The sequence below is a fragment of the Macrobrachium nipponense genome, chromosome 1 (assembly GCF_015104395.2).
Source record: "Macrobrachium nipponense isolate FS-2020 chromosome 1, ASM1510439v2, whole genome shotgun sequence".
Classification (NCBI taxonomy): domain Eukaryota; kingdom Metazoa; phylum Arthropoda; class Malacostraca; order Decapoda; family Palaemonidae; genus Macrobrachium; species Macrobrachium nipponense.
Genome location: NC_087200.1, coordinates 149801830 through 149829816, shown reverse-complemented (window position 1 = coordinate 149829816; position 27987 = coordinate 149801830). Strand labels below are relative to the sequence as shown.

The following is a 27987-nucleotide window of genomic DNA, read 5'->3' as shown; positions in this document are numbered from 1 at the left end:
GTTTACCAGCAGACCTTAACAATCACTGGGATGGAAGTCATTCATCAGTTAAGATATGTGAGGCATGTGACCTTGTTTGAAAATTCTTTATTGAAAATGTTCTGTCTGTAGAGAATTTCTTTAGAATGTCAGTGTGCCAAGTTCATTGCATTAGACTTTTAAGGTTAAAGGGGTTTCTGGAACATTGATAGTGTAGTTTTTGGCTAAAAGCTAAAGTGTAAAGGAATATCTCTCTCTCTCTCTCTCTCTCTCTCTCTCTCTCTCTCTCTCTCTCTCTCTCTCTCTCTCTCTCTCTCTCTCAGCAATATTGCACAAGTAATACTAACTGATCTTCAAGTAGTCCAAATTTTATATATTTTTAAAGGACCATGATCATATTTTTGCAGAATTAATAAGTTTTAAGGTGTGTTGGTAAACATTCTTGAAGGCAATGCCATTATCAGTGGTACCACACTTGTGGTGTTAATAGTATACAGTACAGTAGTATGAGAAAATTGTTTACATTACAGTTAATACAAACAAACTTTACCTTTTATATATTACATATAACTATATTTACATTGACATACTTATGTACATGACATTGCAGTATATATATACAGTACACATATACAAACTTGGTGTTATTAACATGACATTTCCTATATATATATAATATATATATACAGTACACATATACAATCTTGGTGTTAAGAAAGTAGCATGTAGAGGCTTTTTGATAATCACTGTATTATCCTAATATTTCTTTCCACATGCAATTGAGATAGATTAGGTCACAGTTGGGATTAATGGATGTGAGGTTCAATGCTGTTAAAGTCATACTTTTGAGTGGTTTAATTTGCTAACTTTTTAAATTTTTTCCAGGATTTCATAAATTATGTATTTCCATTTTTAAGTAAATTGTATTGATATTTTTGTATACAGTATGTAGTTTGTAAATATCCCGAGGGATAGAAATTGAAACAATTGGGAGTTTTTATTTTGCTCCAAGAGATTCATGATGATGAAAGCTTGTAAGTAAGAATGTGAGGCTACAATAACTAGTTTAATTTTTTCATGAGTAACAGCATTTAATCACACAGCTGATACAATTGTCAAGTTGTCTGAAATTAGGATAATGATTTAGAGAGTTGGAATTCTGCCTAGAAATAATCCTTTATATGGAAGAAGTGCAAAAGGAATGCTGCAGAAATCTGATGGTCACAGTTTTCTTTTGTCTTGTGGTTTGATGCTATCCATTGCACTGTAGCAAAGTTTTTGTTGTTGTTGCAGATGAGACCAAACTTAAATGTTTCCTGTCGGTGTAGCATTATTGACCAAATGTGATTTTTTTTCCCCCAATTACTGAGTATCATTGTGTAGGCCAAGTTTTTTTTTTTTTTTTTTTTTTTTTTTTTTTTTTTTTTTTTTTTTTTTTTTTTTTTTTTTTTTTTTTTTTTTTTTTTTTGCGTTAATCTACCTATCCCTTAAATATGTAGTCTTAATTACAGAAACATTTTAATTTTTGGTTAATTACCTTTTAATATTTGTACAGAATGAAATGTGTTCTTTGCCTGCATTTATTCAGTCTATCCCCCCCCCCCCTTTCATGCATGTAATGGATAGCATTAAATGTTACAAGGCTCGCAAGTAAGTTTTACAACTACCCAAAAATACTAGTTTTCTGTTTTCCATTGGAGAGTCTAGCTAATAGTCTTCAGGGGTCAGTGATGTAATGATGTGCTTGAAGCAAGGATTTGATCCTTATTGCATATAGTACATCATTGTTTCTAAATTGGAATGATGCAAATATTTAGCCTATGGGAAATAGTGCATTCTATATTTCTAAGTTAAAAGAAGGAAAATGAGGAGGTTCTTATCATACCAATGAAATGATGTTGGTATCCTGCAGGTATGTTCTTGATACTTACATTGCAGACATTTCAGTAAATTAAAGTTGGATAATGTATTAAGCCAGATTAAAAATACCAGTTTGGTTCAAAGTGTGTCATAAGTTATTATGATTATAAGTACTACTTGTTTTGGTTTTGACTAAATATTTTCATACCCACTTGTAGAACTTGGCTTTGAGGGTTGCTTCCTCTTGTTCAATACTTGAGTTGTATAATACAATTAGTTTTAAGAGGGCAGTTTATTTGGTGTCTGTAACAAAAAAATTTGTGGGAGGAGTTTCTCTAAAGCATTAGATAATTTTCTATACGTAGTATATAATTACTATTTAAAAGTTGTGTTTTAATGAAGGTTTGTTGAATCAACTGAAGAAATGCAAAAAATGGTTGCAGAGAACATGTAGTTCTTGAAAAATGGCAAAACAACCTCTATATCACATAAGAGTAAATGATTAATAAGCAAGCAGCGAAATTTATAGTGTTATGGAACAAACATTTGATGGTGGTGTGGTATGCTGCTGCTTTGGACCTGAACGACCTGGTACTGACAACTTGGTATCTCCACTCAGATGCTGGCGACGACAAGCTCTCGCAAGTCTCCGAGGGATCACGCTCGTAACTCTCCACTCTCGTCACCCTTCTAACATTGACCACACTATTAGTTGTTTTTGTGTCATGAAGGACAATTGGTGAAACAGGTATAAAAATATCATAGCATCATCATCATCATCATCATCATTAGCTTGACGCAAAAACAAAATGTAATCAAGTTGTGATGTGGTCAATCTGAATCATTTATAGAAATTTTTTTATTTTTACCATATTAACAACTTATGTGCTGTGACTGGTGCATGTGTCGTATATTGTTGAAATATAACCCCTTCACATAATTGCGTCTCAGAGGCTCCAGTCTAAAGTTTGCGTTTTGCAGGCGGCCGTGCCTTGGTTGGACCCTTCGGCTAGAGAGACACATCAGGTACTAGCGGGAGGAGGCTTCGGCATTTTGTTTATATTGGTGTGCAGACTTTTAAAAATCTGCAGCACCAAGTATGTTAAAGAGGGCCACACCTGGTCAGTGTGATCCTCCAGGGTGTTAATAGTGACCACAAATATACCTTTATTTCCCAATGATTGATACATGAAGATGAGAGAAAGGTGTGTGTGAATGAGGTTTGTGTACGTTTGAATACCTTTTGACCCCCCGGTAGAATGGCCGGGTAGACTTGTATCAGGTCACATGATATGGAAAAGTTAATTTTATCAACTAATTGATATGTTGACACCTCTGGCTTCTGTGTGCTTCTTGTGGACACAAGCAAAAGGTGGTTGACTGTCAAGTAGTTGTTGCTTTAGCTTTTACCATATCTTTTAATTTATGCATTGTTGCTCGGTGGGAGAACTAAAAAGTTAAAACGTACTACAGTAGTAAACTAATGCGTGGCTGTTCTGTTCTCTTTTTTTTCCCCCCTACCCTTGCCCCTTCTCCCACCACCATCCTGTGGCTGGTGCGGCCGTTACACCGTCTCTTGTGCTCCCCTTAGGACGCGGCCAGCTCCTTAGCAGACTCGAAGCCCAGGGAAAACGGACATACTTCCTCCAGAGATAGGTAGGTTCTTAAGAAGTTTTCTGTGGACTTTATTGGATGATGTTTAAAGTAGGTTTTTTAGTCATGGTTCTAGTGAATATTTGTACATTGAATTTTTAATTACTTCCAATAGGATAAAGATAAAATTATAACATTTGCAATAAGGTAGATAAAATAATAGAAGTCATAAATGCTTAATAATATTCAATTGCAATGAAGGATGTTATAGTGTTACATAGTGTAAACAACAGAAGCTTTGAAGTTTTGTAGAAGATAGGTTTGCTCTGAATTATAAGATGTAATCAGAAAAGTCTTTTTGTATAGAATGGTCTGTAACAAATTCAGTAGGTAATTTATGGATGTTTATTACATATACCTAAGGGAAATGCCATATCTTATTAACCCTTAAACGCCGACTGGACGTATTTTACGTCGACATTTTTTGTGTCGGGTGGCTGGACGTATTTTACGTCGACATACAAAAGTTTTTTAAAAATTCGCGGAAAAATACTTTTAGGCCATACCAGCCGAAAACTTGTCACGCGCCTTGGGGGATGCTGGGAGTTCACGGATCAAGGTGTTGTTTTGTTTACAATCGTTACGCAGGTGCGCAAGCGCGAATTTCTTTCTTGCCGCACTAAAAAGTATCTGTGACACATCTCGGAAATTATTTCGTCACTTTGACATAATTTTTTTACCATTTTAAATTGGCCGTTACATAGAGTATTATATATGAAAATGTGCGCATTTTTATGTAAAATACAACAAAAAAATACTCATGATTGTAGCTTTTATCAGTTTTGAGATATTTTCATATAAATAACGATAAGTGCCAAACTTTCAACCTTTGGTCAACTTTGACTCTACCGAAATGGTCGAAAAACGCAATTGTAAGCTAAAACTCTTATATTTTAGTAATATTCAATCATTTACCTTAATTTTGAAACTAATTGGAAGTCTCTAGCACAATATTTCGATTTATGGTGAATTTATGAAAAAACTTTTTCCTTACGTCCGCGCGGTAACTCTTCCGAAAAAAATCATACATGCGATTGTGGTAATGTTTGCACCATTTTAAATTAGCCGTTACATAAAGTTTTATATATGAAAATGTGCGCAATTTCATGCACAATACAACTAAAAACAACCCATGGTTGTAGCTTTTATCAATTTTGAAATATTTTCATATAAAAAATGATAAGTGACAAATTTTCAACCTTTGGTCAATTTTGACTCTACCGAAATGGTCGAAAAACGCAATTGTAAGCTAAAACGCTTATATTCTAGTTATATTCAAGTATTTACATTCATTTTGCAACAAATTGGAAGTCTCTAGCACAATATTTCGATTTATGGTGAATTTATAAAAAAAAAAATTACATTTTCTTTACGTCCGCTCGGTAACTCTTCCGAAAAAATCATACGTGCGATTGTGGTAATGTTTGCACCATTTTAAATTAGCCGTACAATAAAGTTTTATATGAAAATGTGCGCAATTTCATGTATAATACAACAAAAAAATATTTGAAGGTTGTAGCTTTTCTCATTTTTGAAATATTTGCATATAAATCACGATAACTAGAAAAAAAAAAAACCACGTTCGGAATCAAATTTGACTACCGAAATGGTCGAAAAACGCAATTGTAAGATGAAACTCTTACAGTCTAGTAAAATTCAGTCATTTATCTTCATCGTGAAACAAATTTGAAGTCTAGCACAATATTTAAATTTATGGTGAATTTAAAAAAAAAACTTTCCTTCCCTCCGCGCGCGGATTCTCCGCCACAAATCTCCGAAATGCGTAAGTCCCATTCTCGGAATATTTGCTCCGTTTCATATTAGGCATTTCATAGAGTTTTTATGTATGAAAATGTGCGCAATTTCATGTAGAATAAAACGAAAAACCAAAAATATTTGAAAGTTGTAGCTTTTCTTATTTCCGAAATAATTGCATATAAAAAAATTATATATATATAAAAATTCGACATTCGGTCAACTTCAACTCTTCAGATAGGTCGAAAACTGCATTTGTAAGCTAATATTCTTACAGTATAGTAATATTCAATCATTTGTCTTCATTTTGAAAGAATTGGGAGTCTCTAGTACACTATTTATATTTATGGTGAATTTTTTGAAAAAAATATTTGTTTATGTGCGCGCGTTACGAATTCATGCATTATTTTGTGATAATATTTCCTCGTGTTGCTTTTTTATCGTTTTACAATATGTTATATACCAAAATGATCGCAATTTAGTGTCCATTACAACGAAAAAAAAAGTAACTTGTTACTTTTAACCGTTTTGCGCACAGCGTGATTTAAATACAATTATATATGAAATTTCGTTTTTGCGCTATCATATATCGCATTATTTATATATGATAATGATAATTATTTTCATTTCTGATGGTTGCATCACTAAACTTCAGGCAATGACAAAAAAAAAAGAGCCAAAAAAATGAACTCTTAATCTTAAAAACTAAGCGCGCTGTGATTTTTTGAAAAAAATATTTTTTCCGCTTCCGCGCTCACTCTGAAACGTCTCCGGCACACGGGAGACTTTTTTTTTTTTATTTTTTTTTTTTTTACCGCTTCCGCGTTTAAGGGTTAATGACCCATTTATTTATGTTAAGCATATGTAATGTTATAAAGAAATGGCATTGATTACAGTGGTCCCCTGTATTCCTGGGAGATACGTATCAAAAAAAAAAAAAAAAAAAAAAAAAAAAAAAAAAAAAAAAAAAAAAAGGCTAGAACTCTTGAATAAAAATGCTTAAAATGGCCTATTTTCTTAGTTAAAACTCAAGAAAAAACCACTAAAAAATGTTTATACCTGGTTTTAAAAGTTTTATCACAAAAAGTGCATGTTATGATGAAATTGATTTTAAAAAACCGGATTTTGTGGATATTTATCATAGAAAAATACTGCAAATGGGCAAATTTACTGTGAATAAAAGTTAATATGGTCCATAGAGAAATCCATAAATCAGGAGAACGCGAATAGGGGGCCCAACTGTACTATTAAAAGTATTGCAGTTCAAAAAGACATGGTGAAATTACCATATACAGTATATGAAAGTGTGCCTCAGTAGAGTGATAATTTAGTAATTTTAATTTCTTAGACTGTTAACTTTGAGATAGTATTGTGAAATTATATGTACAATGAAAACTTTGGATTCTGTGTAAAATCAAAATTATTATTAGTATTTACCTTATAAGGTGCAATTAAGATATCCAGTGTAGACCTACTTATATTTCTTTTCAATTGCTAGGCTTTCAGGTCATGAAATGCTGTCTAAAGCTTTCACTATTGATTATTGTGTATAGCATACAAGTGATTTTTTTAAAACAAAAATTTAGCTTAGCAGACCTAAGATAAGTCATGAAAGTCCTGGTTGGTTGAGAACTTGCCATCCAAATGAATAATTATAGCAGAATTTATGAAAGTTTAGTCTGTTGTCTGTACACCCAAATATTTTTTTTAAATATTTGTTTCCCAAGGAAGCACATATTTTATTAGAATAGTAACAGTTGAAAAGAGTAGGTTTACAGCCAACTATGCAGCTTTATAAATGTATACCACAACTCTTGAGTGGTATACAAAGCCTATTAGAATTGGTTTTGGTAAAAGCTTAACACATAATACTTGTGTTGTCAAGAATGAGATGGAAATTGCATACTGTAATATGATACAGTAATCAGTTTGGTAAGTAGTGTTTTTTTTTTTCATCAGTTTAGGTTGTATATATGTTCGTGAAAGTGTTTCAATGGAATTGTTTGCTTTTCGTTTTTAGGAAAGAAGATCGAGAACGTGACCGGGAAAAAGACCGTGGAAAGGACAAGGACAGAGATCGAGACAGAGATCGTGGAAAAGAAAGGGATCGTGAAAGAGATAAAGACAGAGAGAAAAATAAGGACAAGGAACGTGAACGAGAGAAAGAGCGTAAGCGAAGGTCTCGCAGCAAATCTCGAGACAGAGACCGTAAGAGAAGGACACGTAGTAAGTCACATGAAAGAGACAGAAAGAAACGTTCTCGGTCAAGGTCACGGGATCGTAAGCGTAGGTCTCGATCAAGGGAAAAGAAGAGAAAATCAAGAAGTAGAGACAGACGTCGAAGCAAAAGTCGCAGTAAGGAACGTCGCAAGAGTAGGAGCCGCAGCAGGGACAGACGCCGTAGGAGCCGAAGCAAAGATCGCCGTCATAGTCGCAGTAGAGATCATAGGCGTTCACGAAGCAGAAGTAAAACTCCTAAGCAGTAAGTAGTTCAGACAGATGAGTGTGAATAGCTCATTTTAGGTGTATAACCCCATCCCCTTAAGAGGAAAACTTTAGAAATCATTGTATGATGATGATTGATAGTGCATGAGAGCAGTTGAGATACCACATGACACGAAAGCCCTTTTGCAGCAAAACAAGATTATAAAAATGATCTAATTTGCTGCTTAGCACACTCAGAGTAGATCCCTGTTAACAGTAATGATATCAGTTCATATGTGATATGGATTCTTCCAGTATTTTGTTATAAACCAGGGTATGCTGTAATAACTGAAATGTTACTTGGAGGTGGAACTGTTATGATGCAGCGAGTTTATGGTGCTTATTTAAGAAAAGAAAAAAAAAAGTTAACCATTACTAGTGGGAGCATTATTAGGTTTGGTAGGCTTGACTTTACAGGAATATTCAAGACTTTACAGGAATATTCAACTGCTACAAACATTATCACATGATTGATGTTCTGCATTTATAATTCAATTGATTAAGTGTGTTTCATAGCTATGAGTATAGCAGTAGGCATTGAAGTATTATGCTTATTAGTGAATTATTTTTAGAAAGAGCTAGAAAATTAGTTAAAATAAAATTGAGATCTTAGGTTGAATGGTCTTGGTGAAAAACCTTGTGCCACCTCCAGTATATACTGCCAGGGTTAACTTGTGTGTCTCATGCATTATGCAAGGGTCAACTTGAATATCACATAGCATCTTTTCTTTTGAGGTCTATCCCAAATTATGCATGTAGGCCTTGTGGACTAGGTTTGTTTACTCAAAAGCATTTTGTTTTCTTATTGCAGGGAGTTGTCTGTTGAGGAGAGGGATGCACGAACTGTTTTTTGCATGCAATTATCATCGCGCATTCGGTCGCGAGACCTTGAGGATTTCTTTTCAGTTGTTGGAAAAGTTAATGATGTACGCATCATCACAGATGCTAAAACCAGAAGATCCAAAGGCATTGCTTATGTTGAGTTTGTTGATGTGGAGTCAGTTCCCTTGGTAGGTATTAGGTTTCTCACCAGAAGTTTGTTGAATAAAGTATATTTTCATACAATCAACTTACCTGTCAGATATATACATAGCTAAGACTCCGTCGTCCCCGACAGAAATTCAAATTTCGCGCCACTCGCTACAGGTAGGTCAGGTGATCTACCCCGGCCTGCCCTGGGCGGCAGGACTAGGAACCATCCCCGTTTTCTATCATATTTTCTCTGTCGCCGGTGGTATCAACATTGTTGTTATTACCTCCTGACTTAGATTCATTTTTCAACCTTTGATCAACGTTTTTCGGCTTTTTGGTGACGTATTTGGATCGTGTTTTGGGCATTCGCTACTGTGGACTGTTTTTGGAATAACTCTTTTGGATTTTCTCAGTATGTCTGATTCTAATGTGAGTGTGAGAATGTGTGTGAATGTAGGCTGCAGGGTGAGGATACCGAAAGCTTCGGTTGATCCTCACACTGTATGCCGTAAATGTAGGGGGTTTCAGTGTTCTGCTATTAATACTTGTAAGGAATGCAGGGATTGAATGCAGAAGAGTGGAAGACTTTGACTCTTATTTGAAGAAGTTAGAGAGGGATAGAATTAGACGATTGAAAGGTGTGAGTTCAAGGCCTATTGAGCCTTTCACTGATAATTCTAATCCTACTGATGTAGATTCTCCCTATGTATCTCATTCTCAGAGTGCTTTTTCGGATTCGGCATCGGAAATCGCCAATTCTGAAAGCTACAATTAGAGACATGAAGTCCAAGATGGCGGACTTCAAAGGTAAGGCTAGTGAAAGTGAACATTACTGTGAAGTGAGTTCTCCCAGTGTTGTGGAGGGGGCGTTTGATCGTCCCTGCGACGCTCCCAGGCCTAGACCTCTTCCAAGCTCACAAGCCCAGAGGAGAAGGAAAGTCGAAAGCCTTAAGGAGGTTGTGGGGGATCCCCAACGGTCAGACGTCCCTTCAGCTAGCTCTGCTTCGTGGCAGGCGGCTCAAGGGCGCTTTAGAAAAAAGCGTCATCTTCGCGAGTGTTTTTCGTCCTCTCCCTCTCCCTCACCTAAACGAGGTGGAAGAATCGAACTTGTCAAGACCGCTGAAGCGTCATATGAAGCTGACATAGATTCTAGTCCAGACGTTTTCTCAGATGACGCTCCGTCAGCTAGCAAGAAGCGAAGGGGGCGTCAGCGTCACCTGAAGTGTACGCGGAAGTACCCTTTCCTTCTTCTTCCCCGAGTGATGACGAAAGACGTCATGCACCTGGACGCGTGGGGAGAAGCGTCAAGAAAGATCATCATGGCAGTCATGAGCAGCTGTCATCTCTAGTGGGAGTTTTAGCGCCACGTCGAGAAGGACGTGACGCCTTCCAATTAAGAAGTAGTCTCGTCCTCTCTCACCTGTTCAACGAGAAGCGTCATACAAAGAGAAACGCCTCAAACGTCTTATAGAAGCGTCTAGTCGAGAGCGAGAACAGGTGCTTACGAGAGTTTATCGTAACGCCAGAGAGACGTAAGACGTCTTTTAGACGCGAAGCGTCCATTGGAAAAGGAACATAGACATGACGCTCCGTCCAATATTATGACGCCAAGTAGGACGCCTTTTGAGAGCGGAGCGTCTTCCAAGCGCGAAGCGTCTCGAGACGTCAGCAAAAGACGTTCATCCATGAGCTGGCGCAACGAGAAACGTCATGTAAGCGGGAAAGCGGGGCTCTTCTAAAATTCTAGAGAAGCCGAAGCTATGACGCCTTCGAAGACTATTAGAGCGGGAAAGAGGGAAGGAGTATCATTCCTTAGCCCCTCTCCTATTAGGAGTTTGTCTCCTCAAGAAGACGAACGTTCGGAAAGGAGAGCGGAGAAGCATGTGGATCCCGAGTTAGAGGAAAACTCGGATGACGAATATAGTGGAAGAGAAGGTCTCTCTAACTATAAGGTGTTGACTACCCTACTTCTGGAGGAGTACGGAGACGAGTTGACTCCTGCCGCTCCTCCTTCTCCGCGCTCGCTCTTTTCCAGTACTAAGACGAAGAAGCCTTCGTCTTTTCTCAAAATGAAACCTACCATATCGATGAAAAGAGCTTTACATTCCTTAGACTCTTGGATGAAGTCTAAGAAAGACTTAGTAAGGACAGTCTTCTGTATGCCTCCAGCAAGATTGGCTGGGAAAAGAGGCGTTTGGTATCAGACGGGAGAGAATATGGGTATTGCTCTCTCCCTTCTACAACCGAAACAGATTTTTCGACTTTGGTTGACGCTTCAAGGCGTCCAAGTCTCAATTCTGCACGGATACATGGGGTATTTCGGAATAGGATCATCTCCTCAAGGGACTCTTTCGTGTATTGGAAGTTTTTAACTTCTTAGATTGGTCCCTTGGGGTGATGTCCAAGAAAGCACATGATTCGGAAGGAATCGAACCTGAAGCCCTGTTATGCATATTGTCTTGTATTGACAAGGCGGTACAGGATGGATCTTTTGAAATAACCTCTTTGTTTGGGGCAGGTCTTTTAAAGAAAAGGACTGTATATGGCGCCTTCTTAACTAAGGCAGTCTCACATGCTCAGAGAGCAGCACTTCTATATGCGCCTCTATCTGACTTGTTCCCTTCTAGTTAGTAAAGGACATTGCGCATTCTTTAACTGAGAAGGCAACGCAGGATCTGCTGACGCAGTCAGCAAGAAAGAAGAAACCTGTTGCTGCATCGGACAAGAAAGGATCCAGTACAACGGTGCAGCCCTTTCGAGGTGGTCCAACCTCCAGACCCTCCACAAGGAGGAAGGCTCCAGAGAAGAGAGGTAGATCTGCTTTTAGGCCCTTTAAGAAAGGGAAATGAAGATTCTCTCCTCCAAGCACCAGTGGGTGCCAGGCTCCTGGGATTTGTGGAAGCCTGGACACTGATAAATGCAGACGCGTCGTCTTTGGCGATCTTAAGGAGGGGATATCGTATCCCTTTCCTGAACTCTCCTCCCTTAACGTCAATACCAAGGGAACTATCAGCCAAATACAAGGATCCTATGCTGAGAGATACTCTTCGATCGATGGTGGAGCAAATGTGGGACAAGAGAGCGATAGAATTGGTACGGGATCAACACTCCCCGGGGTTTTACAATCGCCTTTTTCTGGTGGCGAAAGCCTCGGGAGGCTGGAGACCAGTACTGGACGTCAGCTCTCTGAACAAATTTGTTCAGAAGGAGAAGTTCTCCATGGAGACTTCTGCTTCAGTCATGGCGTCATTACGTCAGGGAGATTGGATGGTGTCTTTAGATCTCCAGGACGCCTACTTTCACGTCCCGATCCACCCTTCATCGAAGAAGTACCTCCGTTTCATGACGGGGGGAAGGATCTTTCAGTTCAGAGCCTTGTGTTTCGGCCTGTCCACAGCTCCTCAGGTCTTCACAAGCCTGATGAAGAATGTGGCGAGGTTTCTTCACACCACAGGAGTGAATGTACTCTATGTATCTGGACGACTGGCTCATCAGGGCCAGATCGAGAGACAGTGCTTGGAGGACCTAAAGTTAACTCTCGATTTAATCAAAGCGTTTGGGATTGCTTGTGAACCTCGAGAAGTCTCAGCTGACCCCCAGACAAGACCTAGTCTATCTGGGGATTCGGATGGATTCTCGGGGTTTTCGAGTTTTTCCTTCGCAAGAGAGAATCGCAAAAGGTTTGCGAATAGTCTCTCTCTTCTTAGAGAAGCAACAAACGTCAGCGAGGGAATGGTTGAGCCTTCTGGGGACGCTTTCCTCGCTACAACAATTCGTCCCTCTAGGAAGACTGCATGTACGTCCGCTTCAATTCTTCCTCAAGAGGTCTTGGAGCTGGAAAACCGGACAACTGTCGGACGTTTTTCCCATTCCAGTGGAGATAAAGTCACACCACAATGGTGGTTGCTCCCTCTGGAAGAGAACAAAGGGATCTCTCTAAGAACACAGAACCCAGACCTAGTGTTGTTCTCCGACGCGTCGGAGAGAGGTTGGGGAGCGACATTAGGCTCGGAGGAAGTGTCAGGCACCTGGGAACCAGCACAGGTGTCTTGGCACATAAACTGCAAAGAGCTCTTCGCCGTACATCTGGCCTTGAAGAGCCTAGAACCGCTGGTGTCAAACAAGGTAGTGCAAGTAAACGTGGACAACACCACCGCACTTGCATACATTCGGAAACAGGGAGGGACTCACTCCTCGTTTCCTTCCTTTACGAGCTCACGAGAGACTATTACTTTGGACTTCTCACAGGAACATCTCCCTGCTGACAAGATTCGTACAGGGAGTAAGGAATGTGAGGGCGGACAGGCAAATCAGCAGGAGGAACCAGGTCCTTCATACAGAATGGACACTACACGAGGAAGTGTGTCTCGATCTCTGGTCTCTGTGGGGAACTCCGCATGTGGATCTCGTTCGCAACATTCATTTCAAAAAGGCTCCCATGTTTGCTCGGTCGTGGAAGATCTAAGAGCACTTATGGTGGACGCCTTCCTGCTAAACTGGTCTCGAGTAGACGTTTATGCTTTTCCCCCATTCAAAATCCTGGGGTTAGTAATGAAAAAGTTTGTGGCGTCAAAGGAGACGAGGATGACGTTAATAGCCCCCTTTTGGCCGGCCCAGGAATGGTTCACGGAGGTGGTAGAGTGGATCGTAGACTTTCCAAGATCCCTACCAAGAAGGACGGATCTTCTCAGACAACCACACTTCAAGAGGTACCATCAAAACCTCCTCGCTCTCGCTCTGACTGCCTTCGACTATCGAAAGACTTGTCAGAGCGAGAGGCTTTTCTCGCGAAGTGGCAAGCGCGATCGCAAGAGCACGCAGAACCTCCACTACGAAAGTATACCAGTCGAAGTGGGAGGTATTTAGAAGGTGGTGTAGATCCAAGAAGTTGTCCTCCTCCACTACCTCTATAGCGGAAATTGCTGATTTCCTGCTATTCCTGAGAGAAAAATCTCATCTAGCCGTATCCACAATAAAGGGATACAGAAGTATGCTCTCGGCTGTATTCAGGAACAGAGGATTAGATCTGGCAAATAATAAAGATCTCCACGATCTCATAAGATCTTTTGAGACTTCAAAGTCTAAGGAACCAGTACCTCCGAACTGGAACCTGGACGTAGTCCTCAAATACTGTCATCGATAGATTCGAACTCCTCATCTGGTCATCGTTTAGAGACATAACTAGAAAATGCCTATTCTATTTGTTCCGATGCGAGATACTTACCTCGAACCATTTCATAGGAGATTCCCGGATGTCGATCCCGGGTCCGACCAGCAAAATTCTGGTTATATGCCGCACCCAGGTCAGGCCTATGCCCCAGGGGTCGAAGACCAAGCCATCCTAATGACCTATAGTCAGTCCTTCTCTGGTCGCAGGAGCGTGAATACGCCCCTGCTCGTCCGGTGTCCGGCCCTTATCCTTTGTCCGTGTGTGTGCTGTGCGTGTATCGTGTTTTTTGTGCGATGTCGCCTCGGAGCCTCAACGTCGTTGCCCCGGTCCTGAAGGACGGGCTTGTGGAGCTTTTCTCTCGCCCCCTCTGATTGATCCTCATTCTTTGTGTAATTCGTGTAGGGGGGGGCGCTTGCTAAAGACAACACGTGCTTGGAGTGCATTTCTTGGCCATCGTATCAGTGGGATTTGGCTTCCACTAAGAAGAAAAAGAAGTCTAAAATCTTCTTCGGCGAAGATTTTCGATTTGGGGGATCGAGGAGTGAGAGCAGCACAGACAGAGACGGCGGCGGCGCCCCTTCTTCTCTTCGGAATCGTCAGAGAGGAAGTCTTCCCGCCTTGCTACAGGTTCTTTCTCCTGCCCCCTCCCAGCGAGGGGGCCTAGGTGAGTCCGTTGCCGGGTCTCCCCCAGGGGGGGTCCCGATGAGTCGTTTCCCCAACAGGTGGTACCGGAGGCTTCCGCCGCGGTGCTGAGGGACTGCTGGTCGCGGTTGCAGCTCCAGGGCTCCCCGTCCTGGTCCTCTCTCTTGGCATCGGTGCAGGGGGGGGGAGGGGGCCCGTCCCTCCCCTCTGCGGAGCTTCCCGCTTCGGCTCTCCCCGCTTCGTCTACGGCTCTCCCCGCTTCGTCTATGGCTCTCCCCGCTACAGCTCGCCGGACCGGTTTACCCGGTCACGGGATCCACCCAACCACCCGGCTCCAACCCTTTTCCCTTCTGCCGTTGGGATGTCTTTCCCCCTCGTACACCGGGCAGATCCCCAGTGAAGGACGATGCATTCCCGTCCTGGGGCTTCCCGTCTAGGGGACAGGAGGAGCCGGGATGGCAGTTGAGGGCGGCCTTAGGGGCCAGGGGCGGTCACCCGTATGTGATAGAGGTGTCCCCGACGCGGCCGAAACGCTCCTCGCGTTCCCTTCCCGCGATGGGAGTCGCCGGAGGAAGAAGCAAGAGACGTCGGGATTCGTCATGGGAGAGGAGTTCTTCAAGTTACTACTCAAGGGAGAGATCCTCCCGCCTAGGAGGAGACGCTCCTCCAAGAAGAGGCGCCGTCATGGGAGACGCAGGAGACGTAGTTACTCCTCGTCCTCGAGCGGCTCTTCCCGCTCTCATCATCGTAGCCGGGATCGTAGAGGGAGTGACAGGCGTCGGGACATCTCCCCAGGGGCGGAGGCGTTCTCCTTCCCCGAGGGTGGCTCCCCCACCCCAATGGCCCCCAGGAAGGTCTCTCATGGGGGGGTCCCAGCCGTCTTCCCTCCCTACTCGTCCCTCGGTCCCGGTGGATCCTGCCTCGGTCTCGTCAGCCATAGGGTTGGCCTACCATGGACCGAGCGGGCTCCCTTCTTCCGTGTCCACACGATTGTCGCCTTCGCGGATGGAGCCTAGAAGCCGATACCTCCTTAGGGGGTGCAGAGCCCCTCCACCGCTCAGGTATGAGTACCTCCTCGGGATGGGCCAGGCGTTCGGGAGCATCCCCCCTTGCAGGAGACCGTGTGCAACTGGGTTTAGGAGCCCCCTCTCGGGGAGCTTCTCCAGCTTCCCTCCAGCTAGGGTCTGGGGCTCTCCTCCGTCGCGGGACGCTGAGGAAGAGACCCTTATCCAGGAGGTAACTCCAGAATGCCCTGGAGGAATTGGGTCCAGTGGATGAAGGTTCTGCTTTCAGGAGAGTCCTCTCTCTGATTAGGTCCATGAACCGGCTAGAGGAGCCAGCCCCGACGGTAGAGGACAACAGATCCATGGCGGTGGACTTTCTGTTCAGGGATCCAGAGGAACCCAAGCCCTCTCTCAGCCTCCCTAGGTCCACCAATACGGAGAAGGCCCTGACGGTGGTGGAAAAACTCATTGCAGGCTCCAGTAACTCCTTGCGTTGGCACTCCTCGGCTAGACTACTCCCAGCGTCTAAGCCGAGTCAGAGGAGGCTATATGGCCCGGGAGGTGCCCCTCTCCTCCCCAAATCCATGGAGGTAACTTGGCAGCCCTAGCCCCCGGACCTCTCGGAAGAGAGGCTTCACGTCGGGACTAGTCTCCTTCTCTCACCAGGAGGCTATGGCTATGGAAGTCACAGCGTGGACCTCGATTCATGTGGCTTCTTGGTTAGATCTGTGGTCCAGGGGCGGTAGCCAGGTTCCCCACCCTCCACGACTTGAGGGAGAGGCCTCTCTTGCCCAATTCAAAGAACTAATTTTGTCGGGGGGTAAGTCCTTGGGCTTCCTCACGACCCAACTGGTCTCGTCCTGGGCGAACTGGATCTTGAGGAGGAGGGACTCTGTGCTGGCCAACTCCCTAGGAGCATTCCTGAGAGGGAGTAAGGACCCTTCGAAACGCCCCAGTGGAAGGAGCTGCTCTCTTTCCGGAGAAGCTAGTGGAGGAGTCTGTGGAACTGGGGAGGAAGGCCAGCCAAGGCCCAATCGTTTATAGGGCCCCTCCCCTACGTCAGTCGGTGCCGAAAAGACCTAGTGAGAGGCCGAAACCTCAGAATAGGACCCTCTCGGCTCCCCCCACGGAATCACCCCCTTTGGCTGAACTGGGGAGACCAGGGAACTCAGCCCTCCCCCAGGACCCTCCCTCCTTCCCAGGCACCCTTCAGGCCCAGACACCCTACTTCTTCCAGGAGGGGTCGTAACAACCGCTTCCCTAGGAGGAAGTAGGAGTCGAGGCCCTCTACCGTGTCTTTCGCCACCGGTGGGGGGGTTGCCTCTCGAGCTGTTGGCAGAACTGGGAGGATCTCGGAGCCGAGCCCTGGACAGTCCAGGTCTCAGGGACGGTTACCGAATCCCCTTCCTAGACCAGAAGCCTCCCTTGACAGGGGAGCCGGCCAATCTGGCCTCTCAGCCCCGGAACCCTGTGCACAGGGAGGCCCTAAGGCTAGAAGTTCGGGCACTGCTGGAGAAGGGAGCCCTCCAGCAGGTGGTGGATTGCTCCCCCGGGTTCTTCAGTCGACTTTTTTCTGGTGGAGAAGTCGTCAGGGGGGTGGCGACCGGTCATAGACCTTTCGGTCCTCAACTCATTCATCCTAAAGACGCCCCTTCAAGATGGAAAACACCACGCTCGGTGCTGGCTTCCGTGAGGCAAGGGGATTTCATGATGTCCCTGGATCTCAAAGACGCCTACTTCCAGATCCCGGTACACCCGTCCTCCAGGAAATACCTTCGCATAAGTTGGGAGGACCGGACCTTCCAGTTCAAGTCACTCTGCTTCGGACTGGCAACGGCCCCGCAAGTAGTTTCACCGAGGGTTTTCTGACCGCCCTGGTGTCGTCTTTGGGCCCACAAGAGGGGTATACGCCTTCTCAGGTACCTAGTACGGACTAGGTCTACTCCTTTCCCTCCTCAAATGGAGCGCTTGATAGAACAGAGAGGACGCCCTCCTGGCATTCTGCAAAACCCTGGGAATCATGGTGAACTGGGAGAAGTCCCTTCTAGCTCCCTCCACCAGGATGGTGTACCTGGGGATGGAATTGGATACGGAAGTGGGCGAGCTTCCCCTCGGGGGACAGGCTGGCAAACCTCCGAAAATTGCCTGCAACTTCCTAAGCCACCCCCCGAGACCGGCAAAGGAGTGGCAAAGGCTTTTAGGCCACCTGGTCTCCCTGGAAAAACTAGTCCCCCAGGGAAGGCTGAGATTAAGGCCACTACAATGGGACCTGAAAGTAGGGTGGTCCCAGAAGGAGAAACACCTCAAAAGCCGGTTTCCATCTCACTGGCAGCAAGGAAGGCCCTCGGTTGGTGGCTGAATCCTGCAAACTCTCGTCGGGGTGTGCCCCTCGGGTCAGTGCCCCCGGAGATGCTCTGTGTACGGACGCGTTCGAGGTAGGCTGGGGGGCCCACTGAATTTCCCTCTTCAGTGCGGGGGATATGGCCGCGAAGAGCAGAGCACCTTCCACATAAACAAACTGGAGCTCTTGGCAAAGTAAAGCATGCCTGGCAGCATTCAAGAAGCAGTGGAGGACACTCGGTGTGTCTTGATGTGCGACAATGCCACAGTGGTCGCCTACGTCAAGAAGCAAGGAGGCCTGAGATCAAGGGATCTCTGCGGATTGACGGAGGAGATCTTGAGCCAAACCGAAGCCCTTGGACCTCCTTGACGGCAAGATTCATTCCCGTAGTCGCCGACGGCCTCAGCAGATGGGGTCACGGTGGTGGGATCGAATGGTCCTACACCCCGAAGTAGCGAGGGAACTAATAGGGAAGTGGGGCTCCCCATCCCTGGACCTGTTTGCTACGAGGCTAAACACCAAACTGCCGGTGTACTGCTCCCCGGTGCCGGACCCAGCCGCGTTTTGGGAGGATGCGTTCCAGCACCCGTGGGACGGCCTGGACATGTACGCTTTCCCTCCCCTTTGCAGTCCTCAGGCAGGTCCTCAACCATATAAGAAAAAGGCGAAAAGAAAAGGGGCGGGCGGCCCTGACGTTGGTGGCGCCTTGGTGGCCGGACAGGGAGTGGTTCCCGGACCTTCTAGAGTTGGCCTCTCATCCTCCTTGGGAGCTGCCCCCCAGGCCAGACCTGTTAAGACAGCCCCACTTCGAGAGGTTCCACAGGAACATTCCAGCCCTCTCCCTTCACGGCTGGAGACTATCGAGCGGCTGTTAAATAGGAGAGGGTTTTCTGGGAGGGTGGCTTCTCACATGTCCAGTACTTGAGGGAATCCTCCGCTAACATCTACCAGGCAAAGTGGAGGTTTTTGGGGCCTGGTGTAGAAAGCGTAACCTGGAACCTCTCCGAGCGAAGATCCCAGACATCGCAGAATTCTTGACCTACCTGAGGTTGGACAAGGGCCTGTCAATTCCAGCAGTCAAAGGAGCCAGGTCCGCATTGAGCCAGGTCTTCTCCCTGAAAGGGCTGGATCTGGGGAACTCGAAGCCTCTGTCCTTGCTCATAAGGAGCTTTGAGCAGAAGTGCCCTCCCAGCGCTGGCTTGGTTCCCCGCTGGGATGTTGCAATAGTTTTAGATTCCCTGAGGAAGCCCCCGTTCGAGCCGCTCAAGGACATCCTGGATAGGGAGCTGACCCTCAAGACAGTGGTTTCTGCTAGCCCTGGCCCCTCCACGAGGGTGGGGAGCTCCACGGCCTCTCGTATGTAGTGACCCACACGAGGGGATGGAAGGAACTCTCATTCAGGTTTGTCTCCTCCTTCGTGGCTAAGAATCGGAACTCCTCGGGCTCGGATCTCATCGTGGAGTTTTCCATCCCTGCCCTCCCAAAATCGGACCAGCCTAAGGATCTCCTCCTTTGTCCGGTGAGGGCAGTTCGGAAGTACATGGAAAGAAAAGAACAGCCCGGTTCAGGCCGGAGGTAAAGAATCTCTTCGTCACCACGGGAAGGGTGAAGAAGGCAGCCTCGAAAAACACCATCTCCTTTTGGCTGAGAGAAACCATCCGGAGAGCCTACGAGAAGGGGGGCCTTTCCCCTCCAGAGGGAGCCAAGCCCCATGACATCAGGGGAATTGGGGTGTCCCTCTCATTCTCAAAGAACATGGCAGTGGACCAGGTCCTGAGGGCAGGAGTCTGGAATAGGCAGTCGACATTCACAGCCCACTATCTAAAAGACTGCACGAGAAGGTCACTCGACGCCTTTGAGATTGGCCCCGTGGTGGCAGGCCAGCAACAGGTCTAGGTCCCCTCTCCAATCTTCTTGGAGTGGACGGGCCGGTGTGTATTGAGTGTATGTGAGTGTGTATGGTTTTTCCTCAAATCCCCCCTAATCCTTATCCTTGTTATCCCTGGGGCCTTTGGTTGGAGCGAGGAATCCAGGATACTCAGGTAAGATACGCAGGAGTGCGTATGGTTCTCAGTACAAACCACAGTTTTACATGTCAAGGTTTGGTTATACCCGCACCAGGCTTGCCTTGCACCCCTCCGAACCAACCACCCACGATAACTGGCTGGGTTGAGTTCTTAAGGGGTAGCAAGTCGCCCCTCCTCTGACCTATCACCTTTGCGGGGGCCGGTCCCTCCCCTAAACCTTCGCCCTCCTCCTAAGGGGTTTAAGTCTCCTATGAAATGGTTCGAGGTAAGTATCTCGCATCGGAACAAATCACAAATTCTTGGTAATTTGTATTTTTCCTAGCGATACTTACCTCGAACCATGGAATTAGACTCCCGCCCTTCCAGCCCCGCTGAAGCTTAGGGAGACACCTCGGAGTGGAGTAAGAAGGACTGACTATAGGTCATTAGGATGGCTTGGTCTTTCGACCCCTGGGGCATAGGCCTGACCTGGGTGCGGCATATAAACCAGAAGTTTTCTGGGTCGGACCCGGATCGACATCCGGAATCTCCTATGAAATGGTTCGAGGTAAGTATCGCTAGGAAAAATACAAATTACCAAGAATTGTGATTTTCTTTAGTTACGGCAAAGAGAATTAGTGAATTACAAGCTCTGCAGGATAAAGTAGGATTCAAGGGAGACTCGGCTATTTGCTCGTTTAAGGACCCTGTTTTAGCGAAAAACGAGAATCCCACGAATCCCTGGCCTAAGTCATTCGAAGTCAAAAGGGAATGTCGAGTCTCGTAGCAGAGAAGCAGAGAGGTCTCTATGCCCTGTTAGCGCTGAAGTTCTACCTTCAGAGAGAAAGCGTCAGTTGGGAGGCTCTAGACAAGGTCTTTGGTGCGCGGTAAAAGACCCCCACAAGACTGTGTCCAAGAATGCTCTGGCGTTCTTTGTAAGAAACATCATTACGGACGCTCATAAGGTCTGTCCTGACGAACAGTTACAACTACTGAGAGTAAAAGCTCATGAAGTAAGAGCTGTAGCGACGTCTCTCTCGTTTTATAAGAATATGTCGCTTAATAACATCATAGATACGACATTTTTGGAGATGCAACTCAGTATTTGCATCTCATTACTTGAAAGACGTTCGTGTGACATATGAGAAGTGTTTTTCTCTAGGTCCTTTCGTATCGGCGGATACGATTCTGGGTACGGGAGCCGACACCAATCCTTAATATGTATATACTTTTCTTCTTTTTGGATATGGGTATGGAGTCTCTTCGAACAATAGAGGACTTAGGCTAGCACGGGTCCCGGCCGTCTGTGTTGTTCAGTAAGAGACGCTTGTCATATCCAATTAGATGAGTATAAATTTTTTTTTGAAATTATGTATGTGTGTGTAGTGGTTTTGAGTTACGGTTGTTGTGACGAGTTCGGGGATAACTCGGAAACAATCCTTAGTTCTAACATATGGTTAGGATTCAGGTGGTCGGGATTGGTTGTGTGCTCCTTCATAAGGTGTATTGTCATATAAGTGGATCAGCACCCATTGACAAAGTCCTTTCAGGCTCTGCCGAGTAAGCGGATAAGACCCCATCGGCAGACCCACAAGAACTCTTGGCCATAGATCATATATCTCGCTAAAGTTTCTTGAGGTGATGCAGACTACTGGGCAAACACCCACGAAGTCTACCACCTATCAGGTAGGAACCAAGGTTTTATTTATACCTACAACATATGTTGTTTACCTGTCTATTCCCATATAGTAGCTGTCTCTTACCCTCCACCGAAGGGTGCCAATCAGCTATGTATATATCTGACAGGTAAGTTGATTGTATGAAAAATGATATTGTTATGTTACATAAAGTTTCATACATACTTACCTGGCAGATATATACAATTAAAGGCCACCCAGCCTCCCCGCAGGAGACAGGTGGAAGAAGAGAAAATATGATAGAAAACGGGGATGGTTCCTAGTCCTGCCGCCCAGGGGGCAGGCCGGTAGATCACTGACCTACCTGTAGCGAGTGGCGCGAAATTTGAATTTCTGTCGGGGACGACGGAGTCTTAGCTATGTATATATCTGCCAGGTAAGTATGTATGAAACTTTATTGTAAACATAACAATATCATTTTTATATTCAGTCCTAGATAGTTGAGACATAAAATCAATACTTTTATATACTTCTATATAGTAATCATGTTATTTTCAATTCTTTACTTTTGTTTCATATGTGTTATGGAGTTCATTTAATGATTAATTATTTTATCCTACAGGCATTAGGGTTATCTGGTCAAAAGATCCTTGGTGTTCCCATAGTATGTCAACCCACTCAAGCTGAGAAGAATCGTGCTGCCAGCATTGCAGCTGTACAAGACCAGAAGGCAGCATCAGGCCCAATGAGACTTTATGTTGGATCTTTGCACTTCAATATTACAGAAGATATGCTAAGGGGAATATTTGAACCTTTTGGAAAAATTGACCACATTCAGTTAATCATGGACTCTGAAACGGGCAGATCCAAAGGATATGGCTTTATTACAGTAGGTGCAAATATGAAGTCTTGTCAAACAGTCTTTGTTGGTTTTAGGAACAAAATTATTGACAAAACAAATATTGGTTAGGTGGTGAAGATGATTTAAGTTAAAATATTGCTTTGATAGTAGCATCTCCATTCTTTGTAATTTTCTTATTTTCAGTTCCATAATTCAGATGATGCTAAGAAGGCTTTAGAACAACTCAATGGGTTTGAGTTAGCAGGTCGACCAATGAAAGTCAACCATGTGACAGAAAGGTCAGAAACTCAGCAGGGGACTTCACTTTTAGATTCAGATGAGATGGAGAGAGCTGGCATTGATCTTGGTAGGTTCAAAGACTTATTTTTTTGTATGGAAGTGATCAACTATTTATTGAATATTAGAACCTTTAAAACATAGACTGCCTACTTAATTTAACTGACACATTTTTATGAAGTACAGTATTGAAGTTGTAGGTGTATGTCAGTACTAGACACATTTATCTCATCATTATACTTGAAAGTGAATGAATCTCAAGTTGTTGGTTTTGAACTATCATTGCCTGTTTTTCAAAAGAATTATTATGACGCAACTTTAGCATTTGCAAGAGCCTTGTTACTTTAGAATTTAAAAATTCTGTTCTATAGAACTATGAAATTATATTCTTTACATTAGATTACAAAATTTTATGAACTAATTAGTGCAATGGAATTATTAAATCTGCTTTATGATTTTTGGTGACCCAACAAAACTGTTAGCATCACTGCATTAAAAATTTTTTTGTGTTTTCAAGGTGCTACTGGTCGTTTGCAGTTGATGGCAAAGCTAGCAGAGGGAACAGGGTTACAGCTTCCAGCTGCTGCTGCCAATGCCCTTCATATGCCTGCCCAACCACAGCAGACACCTGCACCACCAATTGCCACTCAGTGTTTCCTTCTTTCCAACATGTTTGATCCTTCAACGTAAGTTGTTTTTAAAGTAATTCCTGTGGGGCTTAATTTTCCAGTCTTGCAAGTTTTATTTTTTATTCTCCAAAAGAATCACATTCTTTAGGCAGTCTGGATCTTATTAGGCTTTGAGATTGTACGACCTAAGTTGATTTCATCACAGTCCATCAATTATATATTTGTCCGTTCATAGTCTCAGATGTTCCCAAAGTTTTTTTCTAATTATTATTATTATTATTGTTATTAGTAGTAGTAGTAGTAGTAGTAGTAGTAGTATTATTATTATTGTTATTATTATTATATCTAGATGATGACAGTAATGTACAGTTGCCTTAGTAACACATGCCACTGGGAACCATAACAATATATCATATATACTTTGCAGCAGTGTTAAATTCTGGTATGTGGAAATCTAATCTGATTTTTGCTTATTGGTTTTTCTAGCTATGTATTACTTATAATCAGTTGCATATAATGTTCTAAGGCCTTCTGGATAGGGATTGTGATACCTTCATCTCATCTGCTTTGCAGCATTTGCCATTTTCATTGGTTGCCATATCCTACCTGTTAGCAATATGGTTAGTGGTTTTTGTTTCACCAAGAAGAGGACCTACAGGTCCAGATAGTCAAAGGGTTTTGTTGCCGACATGTCAACTTCATCTGAATCTGAGTCCTTTATTTCTTGGTTGGCATTGGAGTCATCATCAGATGATATGCCAAATCTTTTACTTGCTATGACCTCACCTGTCTTTTGTGACTTGGCTGGCAGCCTTTTCTTCCCACCACTGAACTTAACCATCTGGACCCTGCTCATCCATTAGCTTGTCCAGTGCGCACACCTGTTCCTAGGCTTGGGGACATCTTGCGTCCTGCATGTACTCGTCTTACAGTATAGGCATAGATTCACAGCTAACCACTGTTTGAGATCCTGAAAGATAAAAGGGTCTCACCAAAGCTGGCTCCATCAGAATAGTTGCCCAAATGCCAGCAGGCACAAGACCTGGACTGCCTCAGCTGTGACCATCCAAGATGTCTAATTGTGCTACTTTTAAGTTATGATGTTACCTGCAGTCAAGACAGTCACTGTATCTGACGCAGTAACCATTACTGGGACTATTCATTACATCAAAAATTATTATTGTTTTCTCCCATTCTGTGGGCCATAATGAGAGAGTAGTACTAGGAAGGTGAAAACTTGGAAAGACATAGCACTGAACGTTTTTTAATAATGTTACTCTTATGCCCTATCAGCTGCTTCATGGCGATATCCCCTACGTTGCTAAATACACTTCTCTGGAGTTTTAAAGGCCTACCATTATCTGTAACTTTTAATCCTTGTATCTGTTATTGTTTCCTGGGAGCAATATGCTACTACTGGTTGATCCCTACTGCCTCGACTTTCCTTAGAAAATCTTCCATTCTTGCCAGTCTCTACTGGACTTCCGCACATTTCATTTACTTGTTTTTGTGTTAAATTACCTACATATATGTGTATGTGAGAGAGAGAGAGAGAGAGAGACAGAATTTATTACTGCATGTTATATATAACTTTTAAGTAACAGTTATTCATTTATATAAGTAGATTAATTTTGGGAACTAAAATATTTCCATTAAGAATGGTGCCAGCCCAGCATGAAGGACAATAAAACGACTCATTCCTTGTAGGGGTTTTAATCCCAGCTGTTCGACATCTTTATGCCCTGAGGTCAGTATAACACCTGAGGTAGGAATTGAGCGCTGGAAAATGTTTTTGCCACATTTGAAAAGACCTTTTTTTTTTTTAAGCTAGAAAATTACAAGTGGGAATATTTGATTTGGCATCGCCTGTCATCGCAGATGCCCCACCCTTTTTGCCGTCAAGGAGCCGATAGGGTTTAGTGACCATTTCAATGAACTTTCCCTCGATATAACTGAGGTAGAGCCACTTAATCTCTTCCTTTGGCTTTACACTGCTCAAGGAGAAGCAGGTGACTCGTTCTTTTTTTCATAATTGGCATGATCTTTGGTTGATTATGTTGTGCACTGTTATCCCCCAGTGTTGCTCCTTCATGATGAATTTTGGTATTGGAGCCTGTGGTACTTGGGATGACATGAGCTGTCTCCAACCTTCCACGCTGAAGTTGTCCTCAACACTGGTCAAGAGGATGTGCTTCAACTCAACTTGGGACCATTTTTCATTCATCATATGGATGACAAACCTAAGGCAAATTTGGCTTTGCGAATGAAATTACTTTTTCATAGGTCCTCAATTGGCCGTGTAGGAACTTGGTATTTTTCAGGCTGTAGTAGGTCAAGTATGTGTCATTTACTGAAGAGCTGTTGGGCAACCGGTATTAGATGTCTGGTTGACCATGATCATGATTTGCCAGCACTGTTGCATTTATTTTGCAAAGTGTTACACTGAAAGGCAGGAGAGCTTAGTTAGTTTTCGATTGTAGTGATCAGTTTTTGTACAAAATGTCTACTGCATGCCATCCATGCTTCTTCATTGGCATCAGGTGCTGAACAATCATCATTATTTCTTGTTTTGTGGTTCCCTTGGTAATGCACCCAACCTACAACTGGACAAACAACATTTGATTCTCAAACCAAGTGAAAAAGGATGAACAGTTACATTCCCTAGAATCTGGCATGTCACTTTTGACTGGAGCAGGGAATTAAATACCTAATTTATAGACAACTGTTCTGGGTTACAGCTAGGGTGATGAGACAAGAGAGAGAAGAATGATAGCCACGAGTTTCTATTCTGCCCTCGGCATATATACTATCAAAATGAAAGGGCCATTAACCTTCAACCCACTAATTAGAAGTCTCAAAAAACAAAAACAAAAAAATGAAAATTATGATCTTATGAGAAATACAAAAAAGCTCAAAAAGACGTTAAAAATGGCAAATCGAGTAAGCTATGGTGCTGCCTTCTGGATCATCACCCCTTGTTATTCAGGTAACTTTCACTGCTTAAACTTTGGGTTTGTATGGCTTCACTGTACATAATCCCCAAGTTGGGTGCAGAAAATTATAATAATATAATATAATTATGTATACAGGGCCATAATTATATATACAGTGGGGCCCCCATATTCGCATTCTCCGGATTCGTGGATTTCTCTCTGGACCATATCTACCCATTATTCGTGGGAAATTTTTAGTGGGGTTTCCTTGAGTTTTACGCACAAAAATAGGCTGTTTTCAGCATTTTTATAGGGGTTTCAACTAGTCAAGAATTCTAACTACTCACAGGGGAGGGGGTGTCTGGTACTTCTGCTGTAAGTCTGTTTTTTGCTGTTATTGGTTCTTAACGGCACTCGGTGCTGTAAGCACCATTATGCCTATTTTTGCTGTTAGCACCGTCAACAGCACTTGTATTGCTGTAACTTGACGGATGCAACATCAAGTTGTAATAAGATCGAATCGCCGTAGGTCGAGGAGGCACTATATATATATATATAAAATATCCACATTTATAGTAAATATCTGCTGTTATAAATTTAGTTTTAGATAATAGAGTTTACTATCGGTGTGGGTGTCCAGACTATATTGGTACTTACCAGAGTTCTTTACACATTTGATTCATTGTCCTGTTCAGTCCCCAATCCATTGGTTCTCTGCAAACAATGGGAATCTCTTCATTTAACCTCCAAGCCAGATTAAAGTTAGTTTGTATGATAAGTAGGTTTTTGAACAGTTTCTATAATGTCGTCATGTGATGGGCATTTGCGACACCCAATGGGTCAGAGCTACAAACAATTGCTCTTAGTTACTCTGTAGGTGTCAGAAGGCATGTGTTCAGGGTCATTCAAGAATGCCAGTGAAGAAGTTTCAGAATTGATGGTTTGTATGAAAAAAGTTTTTTAAGCTTAATTCTTGTGTATTAAAACTTTTTAGATATTTATAGTTGAGTGCAGTACTTTTATTCAGTATAATCCATCATCAAAAGTGGTTAATATTTCAGAGAGAGTAATCCTAATTGGGCAGAAGAGATCAGAGATGATGTCTTAGAGGAGTGCAGCAAGCATGGAGGTGTTCTGCACATATTTGTAGACAGGCAGTCTGCACAGGGAAATGTTTATGTCAAGTGTCCCACTATAGCCACTGCAGCGGCATCTGTTAGTTCCCTTCATGGACGATGGTTTTCAGGTAAGTTCTTTCATATAATGTGCTATCACACTTAGTTTTAGAGTTGTGTACAGTCCATGGAAAATAAATGAAACTTCAGCGGGCTCATGAAGAGAGATGTGGATAGGAATCCCAGGATTACAGCATGTATCCTCAAAACAGGCATAGGAGGAATAGGCTCTCTTTTTGCAAGAGGCAGATTGTGTGGGAGGAGGATAGTTGGAAACTTGTTCTCTGGACAGATGAAGCCACGTTCACAGTGGCAAGCAACTGGTGGGGGAAAGTTCAAAGGAGGGCTGTCAGTGACTCCTATAACCCCAAGTTTGTGCAGCATACAGTAAAACACCCCCACTAACTGATGGTTTGGGGTTTTCGTTTTTCCTCCTGTGGCACTGGAAAACTCCTCATACTGCTGAAGAATCGAACTGTGACCAAAGACTCTTACTTTGGACTCCTTGTGGACCATTTGGAAGATTTCTTTGAGGCCACCAACAGTGACTTCTTTCAGCAGAACGGTACCCCTGCACATACAGCAAAATTAATCAAAATCTATATTGAT

General features: G+C 43.5%; 1 protein-coding gene across 3 annotated transcripts in view; it reads left to right on the top strand.

Moving 5' to 3' along the window:
* The window catches only part of LOC135219753 (RNA-binding protein 39-like), a 46463-nt gene that overhangs the window by 14954 nt on the left and 3522 nt on the right, over positions 1-27987 (top strand). For 2 of the 3 annotated variants that reach the window (XM_064256799.1, XM_064256800.1), the window contains exons 3-9: positions 3431-3495; positions 7268-7729; positions 8543-8741; positions 22126-22392; positions 22549-22711; positions 23159-23327; positions 27265-27449. In XM_064256799.1, the coding sequence (XP_064112869.1) occupies positions 3431-3495; positions 7268-7729; positions 8543-8741; positions 22126-22392; positions 22549-22711; positions 23159-23327; positions 27265-27449 (1510 nt within the window). Of the gene's footprint in view, positions 1-2820; positions 2866-3430; positions 3496-7267; positions 7730-8542; positions 8742-22125; positions 22393-22548; positions 22712-23158; positions 23328-27264; positions 27450-27987 lie in introns of all 3 variants that reach the window. The other variant, XM_064256798.1, reaches the window with a different exon arrangement.